The sequence below is a fragment of the Thamnophis sirtalis genome, unplaced genomic scaffold (assembly GCF_051295495.1).
Source record: "Thamnophis sirtalis isolate CommonGarterSnake01/CBP01778 unplaced genomic scaffold, rThaSir2_p1.2 scaffold_4, whole genome shotgun sequence".
In the NCBI taxonomy this organism is placed as follows: domain Eukaryota; kingdom Metazoa; phylum Chordata; class Lepidosauria; order Squamata; family Natricidae; genus Thamnophis; species Thamnophis sirtalis.
The window spans coordinates 100556390-100576876 of NW_028261384.1; the positions used below are offsets into that span (position 1 = coordinate 100556390).

Here is a 20487-nt window from a genome sequence, read left to right on the forward strand (position 1 = left end):
GACTAAACCTAATGTATATATTTATAACAATACTCATTACTCTTTTGTAGGCCGATGAAACTTTGCACAGTGAATGCATAGATAGCTATTAGTTGTGATAATAGGAGTGCATCAGGGGTTATTAAAACTTTCCTTTTGTGAAACTAATCTTCTATACTTTCAAGCCCATGAATGAAGAATCTGATGGTTAATTTCTTGTAAATATATATAGCCAGATCTCCTTACAGATTGATTTATTTTCCTTTAACAAATTCTGTAAAACACTTGTATACCACTTTCTCACATTTGTAGAAAGAAGCAAATTTTAGTTGGAGCAACTGATTGAAAATCTTCTTGCAAGGATCATATAAAGGGAATTCAATAGAGGCTTCAAATGCTTGAGTTTAAACATTAGACAAACAAGCTATGTTATGTCAAATGTTGAGATAGAGTATCTATGTGAAAACATCTACCATAGTGATTGGGCTACAAGATGTATTGGGGGTGGGTGGGGAAGGATTTTTCCGTAAGATATTGAGTCCTCTTTAGAATGTTTCATCTAGTGCAGTTCTCAACATTTTCTTCATCACTATCCCCTTTAAATACCTTTTGTGGCCATACCACGGCAACAGACTTCCAAGGCTTAATTCAAAATCATAACATTTCTCCAAGTCTTCACAAACCTGTGATGGCATTGCAGGTCCTCCAAGGATCTACGGACCATAGGCTGAGAACCACCAATCTAGTGAATTTACTTTCATGTGAATTCTGTTTGCAAAAATTAATAAATTATAATTTGGTACTCTAAACCGGAGCTAACCAAGAACTGGATGTCCTGTCTTGGATTGCTTAAAAGAACTATCACAAAATCTTTATGGTACAATTAGAACAAGCCGTTTTCAGAATGTATTCAAAGTAAAATGTATTGTAAAAGTAGCCCACATATGGTAGATTCCTGGCTCCTAGCTTTTTTTTTTTTGTTGCACTAAAGATAGTATTGTTCCTGGAGTAATGTATCCAGGGATATGCTGAATGCGCATTACTTTCTTCTCCAATGTTAACTACCATGTAGACATCTAGATCACAACTTCCATTTTGATTCCCTTAGCTTATGACATCAACACTTTCAATTCAGTGTGTATCTTCACTAGCATGTGTTGTCAGGCAACCTATTGTGTAGAAAACAAATATTAAAGATTTTAGCATAGATTTGCTAAATTGTAAATTACACATGGCTAGGTCCTGGAGAAGTCGGATATTCCTGTGTCTTAACACACTTTATAGGTGTAACAGTCTCCATTTAACCCATGAATGTTTATGTCACTTATAGAACAAGTTCACTAGGCATGAAGAACTGTTCCAATATTAACATTCTGTTCTCTTGTTCAGTTTGTTGCATGACAGCAAGATAAGTGCTTTGGACACAAATTTACAATGTGTAAATCTGATTTCTCCATTGCCATTTAAGAAAAAAAGATACAGAAAGAAATCTTAGTAATGCTTTAAGATTATGGCTTTTTCTTGCTTGCTTACTAGCTTTCCAGGTCATAGGGGTGGTGGTGCTTATAGATAGCATGTTAAGCTGTGTGTAATAGGTTCTTAGTTTTTTCCAGAGAAAATGCAGAAGCTACTAATTAAAGTAAAAGGTAACGTAAATTAAAATTTTAAAAAACCTAGAAGGGCATTACAACACTCACAACATAACTATTACAACATAGCTACCCATGTTTTCTCCATAATAAGACCAGGCCTTATATTAACTTTTGCTTCAAAAGATGCATTAGGGCTTATTTTTTGGTAGAGTCTTATTTTCGGGGAAACTACTAAATGTGTCCATCTGACTGAAAATCTGAACAGGTTTATTTTTGTGGTAGGGCTTACATTACGAGCAGTTTGAAAAATACTAGGGCTTATGCTTTGGTTGGGTCTTATTTTGGGGATAAACAGGATATACTTAACTAATTAGAAGCAAGAAGAATAAGAAATGGAATGTCTTAGCTTTAAGATGTTTTGGGCCTCTCTTCTACAAAGTACCATTTGTAGTACACTAAACAGGTACTTTGTCACTCCATATCTTATAGTAACAACACATAATTGTCTACATGATGTATACTGTACAATGTCATGAACAAATTTATAGCCATGTATTTTCCTCTAAATTCTAGATTCATGTCCCATTATGAAATACTTGCAAGGAAGACCTTGCTTAGAGAGAAAAGAAAAAAAAGGTCAGGATTATAAATCTAAAATTTTATTAAGACAAAAAGACAGGTCATTATGAAGTTAAATCCAAACACTTAAGTTTTAGACAACATTTTCACAGAAGCCTACACATGCTTTATCTTAAAAAAGATTTGTACAATACATTTCTACGTACATACTGCTCTGTGAAGGAGTTGGTGGCTTACTAGGATTTGAGCAAATTTATTGGTAAAATTATGTCCTTTGTAAAAACAGAAGTTTTATTAAATTGAAATTGGTGGCAGGCCAAGACAAAGAAAGTAATAATAAATGCCCAAGTCTGACAAAGTGTTTACAGAATATTCTGCAACTTATTTGTGCTGTAGAAAGTTTTTTCTTCTGGTTTCTTCTTGATGCCACTCATTTAGATTCTCAAGTTCACATACATACAGGAAAGTTAAAAAAGTAATTCTGTGGGAAAAGATATTAAAAAGATGCATAAAAGAAACATTATTTAGAATAAGGTGTTGACTGTTCAACTACAGGGTCTAAATTTTCATCTTCTCTAATTTTAGATGCAATGATAATTCTTGTATTAGCAGTCTCAATTGTTAATTTTAACACTTAAGACACATTTGCTCCAACATGTCAAAACTGAGTAATTTTATTCAATTAAGAGTAACTTATTTTAATTGCAGGTTTTTTTTAAAAAAATGAGACTCTATAGAATACTGTGAGCCACTCTTTGTCTCAAGTGAGTTGGAACATACCTACACTTCCCACCCCAACAATACACAAATAATACCCAAAAAAGGAATGAAACCTACACACACATGCTAAAAATGCAGTTAACACTATTTGAGAAAAAGGCTGCAAATTGCAGGTGATCTTTAGAGAACATGCCACCTCCACTTGCTGTTTCTGTTGGTGGCCTTCGTTCTTCCAATCAAGGTGACAGATTATGAATATATATGTTATATGAATATATATGTTTTATACATATACATATATATATAAACATAAACACACTGTCATAGGGAGAAATCTTGTCCCGTTTCTACAGAAGGCATCCTCCTCAGCCAAGAGCTTCTTCACTTCTCCCTTATGTTCAAACCCATAGTCTGGTATTTTAATACAAAAGTCAGCCAAAGGAGGGATGAGGACAGAAGGACAAACAGATTAATTCTTGTCATCCTTCTTATCATCGTCCTCTGAGGGATAAGAGTGCCATGTGAGCCTTTCCTCATAAAATGAGATGACCACTTGTGGACACTTGATGTTAGCTTCCTTGGCAGGAACAAGATCAGCTTCATCTGAGTTTTTCCTATATAATCAAGAGAAAAAAGAGTTAAATATTTATCGCACAAGGAATGATAAAGATCTATTCATGTTAAAATCCTTTTTTAAAATATAGATGGTCATTATGTTGTGTCATCTCAATGATAAATTGATGGAATGTATTGTTTAAAGTTGTGACATATGCCAATGTTTTCTGGCAGCAACTACAACCATTTTTATTTCCCCCCCCTCTAATTTAAAAGATAACTCACTGGATATTTTGTAATTGTAGGGGTTGAGGAGCACCCCATTAAAGTGCAACAATATTATGACATCATACTTCAACCTCTATATTTGCAGCTGTAACTGTCTTTAGACCAAAGAAGTAAATTGTGACCCTCGGACTGCAAAAGTAAACATTATTTGGATTTCTATTGGTTTATTCAGCATGACTATCAATGAGGGATGCTAGAAACTGTACAAGTAGTTCTTGACTTACGGCCATAATTGAGCCTGGAATTAATGTTGTTAAATTGTTGAGGTTATAACTTGAGATATCCTGTGACCAGATTCAAACTTATGACTGCTTTTTTAATGGTGGTCATCAAGCAAACACAGAGTTATTAAGCAAATTCATTTTCCCCAATGGGAAATTTTTCTGGAAACCAAAACTAAATGCTGGAAACAGGCAATTTCTTTGGGGAAATTACAGTCATGTGACCATAGGATGTGGAAAATGGTTGTAAAGGTGAGTTGCCAAGCACCCAAGATACAATTACATGACTGCATGCCTATTTCTATTTCTGCCCATTGTAACTCCGAAAACAGATTTTAAGTAGCTCTGAAAATACACCTTAATTTCAGTCATTAAGTGCATAAATCAAGGATTCTCTGTATAGATTGGTGATGGCTAACCTTTTTGTTGGGTGCCCAAAATGCAAGTGCGCACGCAATAGCATGTGTGCCAGCACCCATAATGCAAAGCGCCCACCCGTATGCGCATGCTTGCACAACTCCACCCCCATGTGCACTGTACTACTACTCTCCAAGCTGAGCTTGGTATTTCCTCCCGGGGGGGGGGGGGGGGGGGGCTTCAGGAAAGCCTCCAGAGCCTGGGGAGGGCTGGGCCCATTTTTCGTCCTTCCCATGCTCTCCGAGGCTTTCTTGGAGCCTGGGGAGGGCAAAAATGGCTTCCCCTGCCCCCCCCAAAAGCCAGAAACGGATCATTTCCAAACTTCTGGTTGGCCTGTTGGGGTTGTTTTTCACCCTCTCCACGCTCCAGCGGCTTTCCTGAAACCTGGGGAGGGTGAAAACATCCTACCCCAGCCCTCTGGAAGGCAAAAATCAGCTGGCCGACAAATGCAAGCACCCTGGAGCTGATAACTTGCATGCCGGCAGATGTGGCTCTGCGTGCCACCTGCGCATGCTTGCCAGTTTCACCATCACAGGTATAGATAATCCTCAATCTAGGACCACCATTGGGACTGAAATCTTGGTAGTTGAGTGTACAGTTAAGTGAGAGATCCATATGACAACTTTGCTCAATGACCACAATCCTGGCACTCCCAGTTGTTGCTATTAAGCAATCTCCTGGGTCGTTAAGTGAATAGTCTTAGATAAGGATCATGGAGGCCTCGGGGTGGGGAGAGGGTTTATTGGAGAGAAATCTTTAACTAGGCTGCAGAAATGGAGCTATATTTTTCAGGCACTGCAACCTGACAAAGATTCCTCCCACTCCCAGGGGGGAGATATTAAGAGAATGAAACTGTTTCTGCAGCCCAACGAAAGAATTCCTCCCAGTGGACAGAGGGGAGGAGAAATCTTTTGTTGTGCTGGAAATCTCAGCTCCACACAGAACTGAGATTTCTATTCCCCAGTAGGCATATCCTTCAGTCAGCCCTCAGAGACCAGAGGGGATCCTTTTGGCAGTAGCTTGCAATCTTCCTTGCCTGCTTCTCTGACTTTTTGGGGAAGCTAGCATCAAATGGCTACCAAAAGATTGTAGGATCCCAGACAACCGGTTGCAAGTACGAACAGGTTGCCAAGCATCTGGCTTGTGATCACGTGAAGATGGACTGTATATCACATGAGGATAGCATGATGTTTTACAATGGTCATAAGTGTTTTACAGACACATAAAGCAACCTTTCTGAGATCACTGTACTTTTGAAAGTTGTTAAATGATCAATTGTAAGTCAAGGACTACCTGTAATTTAGCAAAATCAGATTTTGAAGGTTTGTAGTTATATGCAAAACATTTCATTCCAGAGACAGAAGCTGAATTTTCTTATTCTTCACAATATCACATTTATCTCACCTGGGATTCCCAAGATGTGACTCTTTTGGAACAAGAAATATTTCATAATTCACTCATTAAGTGTTCTACTGGTTTATACTTAATATTACTAATAAAACAATTGTAATGAAAGATGGCTGGTCTCTAAATTGAAAAATCACTTCTCAGATCTTATACAAATAATTATTTTTAAAAATTATTTTAATTATGTTTTTCTTTCTTAAATGGAAATTTAAAGCCAGATCAGACTACAGTATTGGTAGTACTAGACTTATGACCACAATTGAGCACAACATTTATGTTGGTAAGCAAGACAGTTATATTTATCATATCCCATTTCTGCCATGGTGGTTAAGCTAATCATTGCAGTTATTAAGTGAATCATGTGGTCATTAAGTGAATCTGGCTTCTCCCATTGACTTTGCTTGTCAAAAGCCAACACATCATTCCTGATCAGTGCAATTATCATTAATACATGCTAGCCCCAAATTCTTGATCGCATGACCATGGGGATGCGGCAATGTGAGAAGCCATCATAAAAGTGGGAACAATGAGGCAGTTAAGTTAACTGCCATTCCAACTGTCAACAAACTCAAGAGCTTAAATTCTGCCAGGGGCAAACAAAATTAAAACAATAAAAGTCTCAGTAATGTTGGGGCAAGTCATTATTATATACATTATGTCACAGAATTTCCTCAACATTTACTCATATATTTCTATTTGAAGATGTGCAATGTGAGCTTCAAAATTTAAAGAACAAATTTACCATTTCATTAGGAACATGAGCTCCCCACTGGAATCTGTGGCACCAATAATCCGTTCTGGCTCAAACCCTCTTGCAAACCCTCGAGGCTTTTCAGCCTAAAGAGCAAAATAGAAATTTTGTTATTGCGGCTTTTAGAGTTTAACACAAACAGATCAAGCACTGAATTTAATATGGACCCACAGGTAATACAAAACATTACTTCCAGAAAATGGCTTCTGCTATACTCTAGAAATGAAGGAATCCTAAATTGAGAATGATATCATAAATATAGTGTTAAACGTTTGGAATTTATATTGCTCAAAACTGTTTGATTTCATGAACCCTAATCTCAGGTAATTTTAAGGACAGACCTTTAGCAAAATTAAATGAAGTTGAGCTATCATTTTTGTGAACTGATTCTTCCTTAATGGCAGCTATCAGAGATCATGTATTCCTTGAAATTCTAGGCACTAATGAAACAATGGGCTATATATAAATATTAATGGGATAACAACTATATTATATTGCTATTAAAGTTTTACAACTATAAATTGGGAGTTTAGCTACACTTCCAAGAATGAATGGGAAAAAATATAACTACAAACAGAAAAAAACAGAAAAGGAGGTAAAAACTGAAATATAAATGCTAAGTACCTGAAAGAATGATGAACAAGATAAAGCAATAAATCTGGGGGAATGAATAAAGTTCTTCAAAATAACAGGCAGCAACAGTTATTTTAAGATTTTTCTGCATCTCAAAGATCTATACTGTATTCCTGTAAACTATAATTATGCCCCTCTATTTAAAATGTCTATCTAATTCTTTTTTTCTCTTTAACTATAAAGACATAAGTAATCTTGAGTGGATCGTCTGTTGAAGGAATCTGACTTACCTCTTCTCTTTTTTTCTTTGGTCTACTTTCTTCCCCCCTATCCTCAGAATCTGACTCAGCTTTGCGCTTGCTTCCCTCTGACTTGTCAGTTTCATGTGCTGTTTTCTGGGATTGCAGGAATTCTGCAATTAGGTCAGGGCAATCGAGATTCTCCTCTGGCTCCCATGTATTATCTTCACTGCAATGCAGCCAAAATACCAAAGTTTGTAACTATCATTTTTTATATTTCTATCATATATAATCAGAAAAAAATATCTGACTGATTATGAGACCTGGAAATGCTTTGCATAATTTAAGAGTAACTTTCTATAAATGGAAAAGTATTAAATCTATAGAATTTGCACAAGCCTTTTATTTTAGACCTGTCGTAATTGCTGACATTTTTATGAGTACATAAAAAAACTTTCCCTATACATAAACAAGTTACAACTCCTGGGAATATGGTTTAATCTGAACTAAAGCAGAAGGAATGTTGCATGATATACATAGGGTATCTAATGACAAACAGAATCAAATTACCAGGATATCAGTGGTTTTGTTATTTGTGTGAGTCTTGGTTTTATGAAGTGAGAATTAAAATACGGATTTGGGGAGGGGGCTCAAGCTTTTGTGCATTAATAACTAAGGCAGACAGTTTTTTCATTTTCCTTATTACTAATGAACACATAGTTTATGTAATACTCTTGGAGGACAAGCAGTTTTGGATAGCCCATGTATTCAAGTGCCCCTCAGAGCATGTATGACAGGGACAGTAAATACATCCCTGGAAAAACATATAGAAACATCTGGATATCTCACCAACATAACTAAAATGTGAACAAAGAACTGTGCAAATTGGAAGGTACTCTGGGGAAAATCAATCTACATCTGATTTTTAAATACATTATTATCCTGCAGGAACATATACCATGGTTCATATTACCACATCTTTTCCTAAAGTGTCACATTTGCCTGAGGTCTGCCAAAGGTTTGTACCTTTAAGGACAGACCTAAGATAACATAAACTAATATAAAATGTTTAAAAACACAGTGGGGCAGGTTTTAAAGTTCAATCTACCAGTTGAAGTACATTACCACAAGGTAAGATTTTTTAAAAAATTAAACTGGATTTTAAAAAAACCATCATTCTAAGAAATAAGCACAATGGAATGTCAATACAAGGTCTGAAAAACCGAAGTCAGCCAATCTTTCAACAGAACTACAAAATAAAGGAAGTAGCCTTACTCTGAAAAGCCTTTCCACTTAAGCAGGTATTCCACTTTGCCTTTCACTACCCGCCTGTCAAGAACTTTCTCCACCACATATTCCTCTTCTTCCTCTTCCAAGACCTCCTCCACTTTCTTCTTGTTTTGCTTTTTTCCCATTGTGCTCGCCAGCTTTGCGGTTTAAAGGAGGCTGTTACAGAAAATGAAAGAGACATCAGGAATGAAAATGCCGATTGGAAATCTTTTGGAACTACATCAGCAATACTAAATAGAAGTTGCTATATTCTTTTCTACCCAGTGTTCAACCATAAAACAATAATGAAAAAATTAAGATGTTTACATAGGTAGAAATACAATCACAAGAACACACATGAAATATGTAAGTCTTATCAACATCTATGGTCCACAAATATCTACATTATTGCAATACAGTTAGACTTATATACCACCCTATAGTCTTTACAGCACTCTCCGGGCAGTTTACAATGTCAGCATATTACCCCCAACATTCTGAGCCCTCATTTTACCAACCTTGGAAGGATGGAAAGCTGAATTAATCTTGAGCCCTTCAGGATCAAACTTCAGGCTATGGGCAGAATTAGCCTGCAATACAGGACCATTAGGACATAAACCCAAGCTTTGCTGAATGGCTTTCATATGTCCATCATCTGTGATGATTTGATTCAATAGCATAGTCTTTTTAATTAATGGGACATACAGATCAACTCTGGGATCTGATTCTACCAGAATGGCACATGCAACTAAGGCAACAGTTACAGACAGATGACTATAACAAGTTCTATGCAACTTAGTTTTTATTCCAAGAACAGAATACACTGCAGCAAACAGCATTATGTTTCAACTTTAAATTTCTCAGAATGAATTTTTATGTTCAAAGGAAGAAATATTAGCCATCACATTCTTTTTTTGCTATTCTCAGAAAAACCAACAGGTTCTCTACTTATGATAGAACAATAGTTTGATAAGAAGAGAGAAAGATAACATTATCAAATAGTAGGAACAACATAAGTGCATCCAGCAAGCAAACTAGATTAAACAGCTTGCGTCTACTGGAAATGAAGAATTACAATCTACTGGAAAAAGAAAAGGCCTCCTGCAGACAAAACATGTCACAGCAGGAGGATACACTTGTCTCAGTTGGGGTCTGATAAAAACAGACAAAAGCACAGCTAGGGTTTAGAAAAGGGTCTAGTTTGTAATGATGAATGGTTAGCTAGGGAGATGCCTATGAACAGGGGCTGAGAAGGAAGGAAATTTCTAAACACATTTTATTAAGCTTAAACTGGCTTCCAAATGGTGGGAGCTCTAGTTTTGAGCTGTTCTGAATGTAGCATGGGTTTTTAACATTCTTGGCACACCAACAAATCTTTTTCTGTCTGTACTCCCTTTTCTTTGTATGACTTGGTCTTTTCAATTTCTAAGTTTGAAGCCAGTGAGAATTCCTTTCATGCATTACTATTTCAAAAGCAAAATAAAATATACATGATTAAAATAAGTAAATTATAGAGCTACATCAAAACTACTGTATTTTTCAGACTATAAAACACTCTGGAGTATAAGACGCACCTAGCTTTTGGGGAGGAAAACAAGAAAATAATCTGCTTCTGCCTCCCAGCAATTTGCCTCCTTGCAGCAAAGAGCCTGGTCAGTTTCAGCACAACTTGATTTAGCATGAGCAGCTGATTGGCAGTTGTATCAGCCTCCCAGAATACCGTCTATCAACTGTTCCCGGCTGCAGAGATTGCTGCTGCCGCCACCATTTCTGCACATTCCATTTTCCGCCTCAGTGTGCCATTTTTGGCCTGTTCCAGGCAGTGGGGATTGCCGCCACCTATCCCTGCTGCCTGGAACAGAGTGAAAATGGGGCACGCTGAAGCCAAAAATGGGGTGCCCAAAGGTACAGACAGTCCCTGCAGCCTGGAACACCTGATTTGTGGTATTCCGGGAGGCAGACTGATCAGCTGCTCATGCTAAATCAGGCTGTACTAAAGCTGACCAGCTGTTTGCTGCAACGAGGCAAATTGGTGGGAGGCAGAGGCGGAAGGGTGAGGGCTGGCAGGTGGGTGGGCTTCAGCAATATTCGCTCTGTAAGACACACAGACATTTCCACCTACTTGGGAGGGAGTGCGTCTTATACACCAAAAATACGGTAATTCAAATTAATGCAATTAAGTGAAGACAGAATTAATTTTCTACAGTACTTGCATATGGATTTAACCAAGAGCATCTGAATTTCCTTGAATTAAGGCTTATTTCTATTTCTATCATATACATATTCCGCTCAAACAGGAAAGGGAGGAACATACACTTTTATATAGATTTTAATAGTCTTATGTGATGCCAAAACTCAGAATAGTCCAAAGTTATAATGAGATGGATATCCTAGAAAACAATTAAGTTTATGTTCCACAAGTACAACAATGTCTCCAGACTGCCTGACTTCTCTTAAGAACTAAATAAGGTTCCATGAAATTCAAGAAAAGTCAGGTTTATCTCTTGAAGTTGCACAAGGTCTTGAGGCTATTTCCCTGCTTAATCACTCCTCTCGCCTGGCTCAAGGTTTCCAGACACTTACAGATAATTTTCAGCTTTCTATAGTGTGTAAAATGATATTGTAAGCAAGACATTTGTCAAAACTTATCATTTCAATTAATTACTTTTCCATGATACATCAAACTTTTGTGCTAAAGAGATGGCATGCGTTCAGGAAACATAACACTTTCTCTAGCTTTTCATCTAACGGTACTTCCCATTACAGAAATAGATGGGAAAGGCTACAGCTTTTAATGTTCACATATCTGTGAAATGTGATTACTCTAATATGATTGCGCTTTTCAAGGAATTTATAAAAACAAATTTATCTTTTTTTCCCAATGATATGACACATTCCTTTCAATAAAAATGCTGTTAACCAGAAGGAGCATAATCTGTACAGAAAGATGTAAAAATATTTTTCCTTACTTAGCTTCCATTTCCTCATCTGCCTCCTCCAGATTCTTGAAAGAAGAAAAGCTTAAGGAGAGGATTCAATTATATTTTCCTCTCCTTAACCTCCTGCTTCAAAATGCCTACTTTATAATAAAAATGCAGAATAGCTTTACCATAGGGTATGTATGTTGGCAAAACTTCCTTCTCCCAATATAATTCATCTTAGCATTAAAAAAATATTTTAATTATTTCCCTTTTTTGGCTTCAACTATATACTTTTACTATGAAATTATCCTTTCTACATGTTTTACTTTCTCTTCTCCTTTATATCCATTTGTCACTCTACAATTCTCTAATAAATTAATTTCCCCATCACCAAAACCATATACTTCAAAATGCATTGAGGTTATTTGATCACATATAACTGAAAAAGCAATTAAGTTTCCTTATTCATATACAGGTAGACCTTGACTTATGACCACAACTGAACCCAAAATTTCTGTTGCTAAATTAGACAGTTAAATGAGTTCTGTTCCATTTTATGACCTTTCTTGCCACAGTTAAGTGAATTACTGCAGTTGTTAAGTTACAGAGCTGTAAAGTGAATTTGACTACGCTATTGACTTTGGTTGTCGGAAGCTCGCAAAGATGACCACATGATCCTGGCACATGGCAACTGTCACAAATATGAACCAGTTGCCAAGCATCTGAATTTTGATCACATGACCAAGGAGATGTTGCAACATTTGTATGTGTGAAAAACAGTCATAAGTCACTCTTCAATGCCATTGCAACTTTGAATGGTCACTAAGAAAATGGCTGCAAGCCAAAGACTACCTGTAATAGAAACCAAACAAAAACAAAAGTGTATAGTTTAAGTAGGCAGTATTTAAGATATCAAGACAATCAAAGTATGTAAATAACTATAAAAATGGAAAATGAAGTCAAATATTTGCAATTTATTTTCAAAATAAATAACAATTGCTGTAACAAGAGGTTATAATGATACAACACAAGCTTAGGCTATAATTTCAAATGTGCAGCATAGTTCATTTATTTTTATTATTATGGGAGGGAGCCCTACAAATTGCTTACTAATTTCATTTCATGACCCTATATTGCACCACAATTAAATTCCCATTAGATACTCAATGCAAACATATTTTCATTTAATTACTATCCTACAAATTTCCTTCTCATCAATCTTGCCAAAAAATACTGCCAGGTATATCTAGATCTAATTATACTATCTAAGTAGAAAAGTGAAGAGGAAATGGGCATAATATTAACTAATAATTAGTTAATGTAAGAATTAATTCATTTTCAATTATTAATCGTTTCTAAGCATAAAATGCTGAATATTGGTAATAGGTTACTAGTTCTTGGTCCATATTATTAACACATAAACAATTATATTGGATAATGAGTGATCCGTTTTCCTTGTTTTTTTGCAGAGAAAAGTGCTGTAATCTTTCATAAGGATATCAGTTCTAATGGACTATGTATATATTAATCTGAGTTTTCATTTAAACCTGGGTATGTTAAGAAGAAAAAAAGATTAACTGATAACGCAAGAGAGTAACTAATGAATTGGATTAAACTTCTGCAGACTGACAAGAGTTCAAAGTAAAGTATTTATAGAATCCCTATGTATCTGGAATGTGAACATCACTTTTTCCCTGGTAGTTCAAATTGATACACATAATACAGATATTCCTTGACTTACAATCATTTATTTTATGTATGTTTGAAGTTACAATGGCATTGAAAATAGTGATTTATGGCAAGTTTAAACACTTACAACCATTGCAGCATCTCAGGGTCACATGATCAAAACTCAGGCACCGGATAACAGAGATGGTATTTAAAACTAAGGACTATGACTCAGCAACTACAGACAGCCAATCACAACTTAAAGGCCAGTACTCCCCTAGACAAGCACAATCCAAAGCGCACTGAAGGTCTCCTCGAATGGGGACAAAACGTTTGCAACCAAATCATCAAGCTTGGAGCTCAAACCAATAACATAACTGGATAACTGCCATACACTATAATAATTTATTGTCAAATTCACTTAACCATATGATTCACTTAATAACCATATGATTCACTTAATAACTCATAATTCACAGCTTAACAATGTGGCAAAAAAGTTATAAAATGGAACATCATTCACTTAATGCCTTGCTAGCAATTGTGGTCCTAAGTTGAGGACTACCTGTACTCTCATCCCATTTTATTTTCACATCCTGACCAAGGTGAGTAACTATCTACCCAATGAATGCAGACTTGAACCTGGGTCTCTCTGGTTCTTGTCCAACCATCTTAACCATAACACATTATATTCAAGTTCATACTGTTACATTTGCAATTTAGGGTTTCATGGTTTATTATACTGTAAACTAACCTTGTGAACATGAATTAGTACTGAAATCCCAGGAGCAAGTACTTACTATCAGGAGCAGCAAAATGATTGAGTGTTCAATGAAGGGCTCCTGAAACAATTGAGCAGGGTTGCAGATACTGCTCTTATCAGCATCACTGAGAGTGTCTGTTTAACTCTTTGGATCTGCATACCTAGGTGCATTAAACATACATCAATGTTGTAAACGAATAGAGTATTAAACCTGAACTGGGGAAACCTAGGCTCAAGTCAGATAAGAATACTACAAGTTACCTTAGATCAGTTAATATAGTACATGTCTGATCTAGTTGTACTGATGATAAAGTATGACAAAAGCAAACTCCTGGCCAAAATGTAGTAAAAAAATACAAGTTAGTATTTTACAGCATAATCTATCACAAATATTTAATATATCCTATGTGTAGTTCCATAAATGTATTTGTAATAATATCCCACCATCATAAATACATTTCACATCAATTTTTAAGACATAGACCTGGAGGTTCTTTTTACCAATTCTTTCAAGATCTACTGACTTCTTGCTAACCAGCAAGAAGCGGCTTGACTATGCTCCAAATAATGTCATGTATTCATTGAACAGATTCTTCTCACTATCAACAGCTTTTGGGAATGTCTAGGGCTATGCAAGTCTCTATAGTGTACATGTTATCTACAGAAAAATGAAATGAAATGTCATATTAATCTCCCACCAATCTTAAGGGTAAAAAATCCAACTTAGTTCCTGAAGATACAAATCTACTCCATCCCTGCTTATATTTCTCTCCAATAAAAAAGAGAAGCCTCCAAGAACTCGCTAGTTTTCTTTTGGAGCATCTTTCTCAGTCAGAAAGACTGGATCCCCCCACCCCCAAATCAGGTGTTCATCTATTTGAAACCCAACACTTTCATCTTTCTCTCCTATTCCCCAACCTCTTTACATAATTAATCTTCCATTTCACCGGTATGAAGCACACATTTAACATTTTCAATTACACATTCAATATTTGTTTTCTGAAAAGCACGTCCCACCAACGATAACCTGTACAGCCCTCCATCGCCTGCTATGTTTTACAGTGCATCTGAATACAGTAGTATACATACCTCTGCCTTACTCAGCCTAAAACCTACTTTAGTCTGAGGCTAAAGCCAATTTCCTTGTATTTATTTTGTACAATGACAATAAAGGCTATGCTATGCTATGCAACTTCTTCAGGCGAAGTGCGCCGCCATAATCCGTCGCGTATCAATTTCTTGTCCTTCCCCTTTAAGGCCAAATTAGGTTTCTAACCTCAGCCATATTATACGTTTCGTCCCCGTCCCCCCCGCCCGGCGGAAGACCGTTTAGAATCCTGCAAGATCTCGAGATCTCCAGAAACCCCTCTGGAAACCTTTGCAGCCCACCCCCAATATGGCCGCTTCGCCCTCATAAGCCGCGCGCGAGTTATCTGGCAGCCCTCCACCCTGCTCCCTTCTCCCCTCTTTACCTTGGTTAGCCTCGCCAAGACCCCACAAGTGGAAATGTAAAGATAAAAAGAAGCACGGAGAAGCGGAGGAGCCTCGGCTGCAGTGGACGAAAGAGCAGGTCCCCGCTTCTGAAGTAAGAGGAGCAACGGCTGGGAAAAGGGCCTCTCGCGTTCGATCCGCCTCCGCCAAACAAAAGAGCGCTGAAACCCCTCTACCCGCCGAGATCAACTGCGCATGCTCTCGGCAAGTCGACGCCCCCCCTTTTTTTAAGGCTTTCGAAGTTATCCTACCCCGCGGCATCCTGGGACCGGATATTGTTTTTTCCTACCCTGCTCATAGACTTAATCTAAATCAGCCTACATATTTTTTTTTAGAAGGAAAAATGAGACTTGTTCATGAAAACAAAGACGAAGTTTAGAATTTTGGGCAACTCTGGCTGATCAGGCTTAACATAATCTTTCCCAAGGAGCCGGTTTTGTTTCATTGCACTGTCAACTTGATTTTGTTTTTAATAATTTCATCTTATATAAATTGATTCCATAGATTTTAGTTCCTAGAAAATAGAATAGAATTCTTTATTGGCCAAGTATGATAAAAACACAAGATACATTCGTCAAGAATCATAAGATACAATACTTAATGATAGTCAGAGCGTACAAATAAGTAAATAGGAAATAATATCAATATAAATCATAAGGATACAAGCAACAAAGTTACAGTCCTGCAGTCATAAGTGGGATGAGATGGGTGATAGGAACAATTAGAAGACTAATAGTAGTAGTAATGCAGCCTTAGTGGATAGTTTGACAGTGGTGAGTGAATTATTTGTTTAGCAGAGTGATGACATTTCGGTCAAAAACTGTTCTTGTGTCTAGTTGTCTTGGTGTGCAGTGCTGTATAGTGTCATTTTGAGGATAGGAGTTGAAACAATTTATGTCCAGGATGTGAGGTAGAGGTTGGTTGCTGCCGGTTCTGCCTGAATCAGGCGCCGCTTGCTTTTGTTTTGCGGCAGGAGAAGGAAGAAAGCGAACGCCGGTTCTACGGCGGTGCTCCGGGAGAGCATGCAGACGTCTGCCGCCAGGTAGTGAGGGAGGGAGGCAAGAGTGGCGGTGGTGGTCCCTTTCAAGCACAGCGCACGGAGGCGGTGGCCAAGGAGGCCCCTGTTGGTGGGGAGGGGTGGTGATCGCTCGGCCAGGGCCATCTCGGCGTGGGCTGCATCAGCCTGTCTGCCCGTGCCATGTCCTGCTCCGGCTAGCCGCACGACTACCAAGTGCAGCAACCTGGTCTTTGCCAAGATGAAGTGGCGCCACCCAGGCCGAAGAGAAAGGGTGATGGGCTCTGCAGACGGACCTGGCCTGATCCCCACATGAGGGGCTGCTGCCCACTGGCCCACTGGCGGATTTCGCACTTCTCCGCTTCTTCACCAGTGGGAAGCGGCTCTGCAGCCGACTCTACTTCCTCCAAGTTCCCGTAGTCTCAGCAGTCAGCAGGCTGATCTGCAAAGAGAGCAGGCAAGTGGCTGGGTAGGAAGCCAGTGGGCTGCTTCGAAGCCTGAAGTCCTGCAGAACCGGCATAGAAGGCACGCATTCCTGGATAGAAAGCAGCCTTTTCTGCAGCATCCCCATCCCCTCTTTGGATCATCCTGTAGCAGGGGAGCTATGCCTTTGCAGAAATGGGACAGGTGCATGTGCAGCAACCCGAGATGTATACTTGCCCTTCCACAGCACCACTGCCACCACTCCTCTCAGCTCCAACGCAGCATCTGCATTTCCACCAAGGGCCGCCCAACCACCAACCACCGAGGCCAGGTTGGACGCTGACCCAGGAAGGCAAGCGGGCATAGGGGACCGCCAATAAGGCCACATGGAAGGCAGGCAAGCATGGCAGGGCTGTGGGGAAGTGAGTAGACTGCTTGCTCCCTTCCCTGTGGCCCCGACATGCTTGCCTGCCTTTCACCTAGCTTTCTGTGTGCCTGCCTTTCAAAGCTGGTCCCAGGGACACCAAAAAGACTGTGAAAGGCAGGGAAGCAGGGGAGGGCCGCATGGATGGTAGTAGGCTGCTTGCTCCTCTCCCTACAGCCCTGCCATGCTTGCCTGCCTTCCACAAGGCATTCTGCTTGCCTGCCTTTTCAAGCTAGCCAATGGGATGCCAGGAAGGCCTTGTGGAAGCCAGGGAAGCATGACAGGACCATGGGGAAGCAGGCAGGGGCAGCTAGCTAAGCTGCTACTTGCAGACTTACCTGGCAAACAGATCAGGGGCGCAGCACTTCAGGCAGGCAAGCTGCAGAGCAGAGACTGGGTGGGGCAGGGTGAGCGAGCGGCGACTGGGGGACCAGTTTGGGGGCATGGCCAGCCAGCGTACCGGTTCTGCGACCTAGGCCAGCATACAACTACTGGTTCGGCCGAACTGGTAGGAACTCTGCTCCACACTGTCCATTTTGGATGCAAGATAAGTACAGGCCCCATGCGGGGGCTTGGGGAGGGGGGAAACAGGCCTCCTGGAGGTTTCAGGCCTCCAGAGGGCCTCCGGAGCCTGAGGGAGGCGATTTTTGCCCTCCTAGAGACTCAAGGAAAGCCTCCAGAGCCTGGGGGAAGTGAAAACACCCCCCTCCATACGGTGCAGGAGGCCGAGAAGGCCATGCCCACCATGGCCACGCTTATCCAGCAACCAGGCAGAAAACCCGTTTCTGAAATTTTTAAAGCCCACCCCTGCCCTCAGAACTTCATCAAAAAGTTCATATCACTCATTGAAATAGCATAGACAAGTCAGCTTACCAAAGGATTGCCCTGTCTTACATAAATGCAATTTCAAAGACCACCACCAGGTTACTAGAATAACTATGCCAATAAATCCATGGAGCATATATTCTAGGCCATGGATGGCAAAATCTTTGGGCTTGGCATGTCAAAAATTCGGAAAATGCTGAACTGCTGGTGTGTCATCTCCCACCCCTGAATAAATGATATAAATAAATCATATGTTTAAAAAATACAGTCCAATCATATGTGATTCTATGTATTATGTAAAAAAGATCAAATAATTAAAAAATTAAATAAGAGAAACAGAACAAACTCATTCTGGGCAGGTCTAAAGGCCACACAAGAGCACAGTTCTCTCATGCAACTTCTGGAGTTAGAAGTAGCGTGACCCGTCAAAACCGCGGAGGACAAAATCGCGCTCGACGAAAGCGCGCATGTGACGTCATCACAGCGCGACGAAAAAAATTAAAAATTGAAATAAAATTAAAATTAAACCAAGCCGATTCACATAAAGGTAAGGGTTAGGTTTAGGGTTAGGGTTAGGGTTAGGTTAAGGGTTAGCGTTAGGTTTAGCGTTACGTTAACGGTTAGGTTTAGGGTTAGATTTAGGGTTAGGTTAAGGGTTAGGTTTAGGGTTAGGTTTAGGGTTAGGTTTGGGGGGGTTAGGGTAAGGTTTTCGCTTTATTTTTACATTTTCCCATCACAGCGCGATGTTTTCGTCGCGCTGTGATGACGTCAAATGCGCGCTTTCGTCGAGCACGATTTTGTGGTGGAACCATAAGTAGAGGTTTTGAAATCAGCCAGGATGAAAAATGCAAGACAATTCCTAGAAGCCTGGCCCTCCAACTATGCTGCAATAAACAGCATAAAACTTAAACTCTATTTATGACTCTATCAAAGGATATTCATATATAAATTAACTGCCACACAGAAACTCACATATATTCATTGGCATGTAAACTAACTGCCACACATGGAACTCCTCCACTCTATCATGAACATAACTGACATAACAGAAAGATATTCACAATCTTGCCAATCAGGAAAACTTATTTCCTCACATCTTTTCCATTGCTGATATTACCTAACATGGCAATGGAATTTTGCAACCTAGAAACCTAGCTCCTAACAGCACAACATTATTCTTTACTATGGCAATTTTTGAGTTCTCAGATTCTTTTTTTTAATAGTCAGCGGTTGCATAAACCCACGTTAAATAACAGCTGTGGTTTTTATTTGGAATTGTTAAATTAATTTGTAATATTCAAATACTCAATCTTCTTTTAGGCAACACAACCATTTTAGCAATGGATATGATTAGAATTTTCTAATCCTCTCAATTTAGATGTTTTAAGAGTGAAAGGTTTTTTTGGGGGGAAATGAACTGTGAGAAGGATCTAGGTGTCCTAGTAACCACCACTTAAGTATGAGCCAGAAGAGTACTGCAACTGCCAAAAAGGCTAATGCAAGTCTTAGACTGCATCAAGAAAGTGATAGTTTCAAGATCATGTCAGGTGATAATACCACTTTATACTGTACTGGTCAGACCAAGCTTGGAATGCTGATCATCATGATACAGAAAAGATATTTGGACCCTAGAAAGAGTGAAAGAAAAGCAATGAAGATGAAAAAGATCTGTAAGCTAAACCATATGATGAACGACTGAGGGAATGGGTATGTCTAGTCCAACAAAGAGAAAGATGAGGGGTGACATGATAACAGTTTTCCAGTACTCAAGGAGCTGTCAAAGAGAAGAGGGGATCAACCTATTCTCCAAAGCACCTGGGGACAGAACAAAATCATTAAAGAAAGATCCTACCTAAAACTAAAGAGAGATTTCCTGACAGTGGGAACAAGTTTATTAATTTACTGATTGATTGATTGACTGACTGACTGAATCACTTATTTGTCACCATTGCACTTCATGGGATTCTAAGAGGCATGCAAACACTACTCAGTGGAACAGCTTACCTCCAGAATTTTGGATGCTACATCACTGAAGTTTTTCAAGAAGAGAGTGGATAGCCATTTGTTTGGAATTTCTTAATCACTAGACCAAACTGGTTCGTTATTGTCTCTTGGACAAACTTAACATCTAGGAGGTATGGGAATATATGTGTGTGACCATAGTAATAGCTTCAGGAATAACCTTGTCCAAGAATAACCCTGTCCAGGAATAAATTTGTCCCCAAAAATGTCAATTTCCTTGAAATGATAAAACTTCCTCCATGTAACAGGTCAAAGCCATGCAAAAATAGGGTCTGCCCAACAGAGTCCAACAGAGCAGATCTGTACAATATGTAGAAGAGTAAGCAACAGAAAATGCAGAATCCT

At 38.9% G+C, this 20487-nt stretch overlaps 1 protein-coding gene across 4 annotated transcripts; it reads right to left on the reverse strand.

Moving 5' to 3' along the window:
- Positions 1-2214: 2214 nt before the first annotated feature.
- CBX1 (chromobox 1) lies at positions 2215-15618 on the reverse strand. Of its 4 annotated transcripts, none has more exons than XM_087713587.1 (6): positions 15415-15618; positions 13980-14103; positions 8597-8767; positions 7373-7550; positions 6501-6595; positions 2215-3484 (listed from the first exon to the last, which is right to left on the reverse strand). In XM_087713587.1, the coding sequence occupies exons 3-6, from the start codon at positions 8734-8736 to the stop codon at positions 3340-3342; spliced, it is 558 nt and encodes a 185-aa protein (XP_087569713.1). In that variant the 5' UTR covers positions 8737-8767; positions 13980-14103; positions 15415-15618; the 3' UTR covers positions 2215-3339. The 4 variants fall into 4 exon arrangements, with proteins under 4 accessions (XP_087569713.1, XP_087569714.1, XP_087569712.1 ...); XM_087713588.1 differs by having other exon boundaries at positions 13934-14103; XM_087713586.1 differs by lacking the exon at positions 13980-14103.
- Between the last annotated feature and the right edge of the window lie 4869 nt (positions 15619-20487).

Excerpts from the sequence above, each read along its gene's own strand:
- CBX1 (XM_087713586.1), bottom strand. The coding sequence starts at position 8,736 with ATGGGAAAAAAGCAAAACAAGAAGAAAGTGGAGGAGGTCTTGGAAGAG. Across the intron at positions 7,551-8,596 it reads AAGTGGAAAGGCTTTTCAGA|TGAAGATAATACATGGGAGC; the intron begins GTAAGGCTACTT and ends GCTGCATTGCAG. Across the intron at positions 3,485-6,500 it reads CTCATGTTCCTAATGAAATG|GAAAAACTCAGATGAAGCTG; the intron begins GTAAATTTGTTC and ends TTGATTATATAG.